General features: G+C 26.4%; 1 protein-coding gene across 1 annotated transcript; it reads left to right on the forward strand.

Annotated features, from left to right (window-relative positions):
• Window positions 1–143: 143 nt before the first annotated feature.
• Window positions 144–359, forward strand: Chro.50104 (hypothetical protein). Its single annotated transcript, XM_659727.1, has 1 exon — window positions 144–359. One exon carries the CDS (start codon window positions 144–146, stop codon window positions 357–359), a length of 216 nt encoding a protein of 71 aa, XP_664819.1.
• The last annotated feature ends 267 nt before the right edge of the window (window positions 360–626 follow it).

Here is a 626-nt window from a genome sequence, read left to right on the forward strand (position 1 = left end):
TGGAGAAACTTTTCCATTTTTAGTTAACAATAAGAATCCGTAAATACAATTCTTATACATACTTTCTGCTGTTCCATCTGATTTTCTGTAAAAATCTTTAAATTGTTGAGGAATTTTTTTAATAAATGATGTACTGAGCTCTGATGCCACCTTTAAACGCTTCTAATTCCAGCTCTAATTCTTCAATATATCTCTTTGCACTTCTTTCATCATTTTCACTTATGAAAGTACTTTCCAAATTATTTTGCTTTCCAATTCCAATATTTCTTACTCTTAATTCATTTCCTGAAACTGTTGAGTCAACTATTCTGCTTATTATTCCCTATTCAAACAAAGAAAGAAGAAATGAAAGGAATTAATATCATTTATATTTTTCATATTTTTTTTTTTTTTTTGAAACATATTTTCAGTGCATGCAAATCTAACATTCACCATATATTTAATGCAATACCGGCATTGTGAACATTTTGTTTGAAATTACATGCAATTAAATTTGCATGCATTGATGAACAAATTGTTAAAAAAAAAAAAAAAAAAAAAGATTTCTTTTAAAATCCCATATTAACTTACCAGAACAACTATAATGATTGCAAAAGCCATTATTGAACTTTTGTTTAACTTCATCC

Source organism: Cryptosporidium hominis (genome assembly GCF_000006425.1).
Source record: "Cryptosporidium hominis TU502 chromosome 5 CHRO015055, whole genome shotgun sequence".
Lineage (NCBI taxonomy): Eukaryota > Apicomplexa > Conoidasida > Eucoccidiorida > Cryptosporidiidae > Cryptosporidium > Cryptosporidium hominis.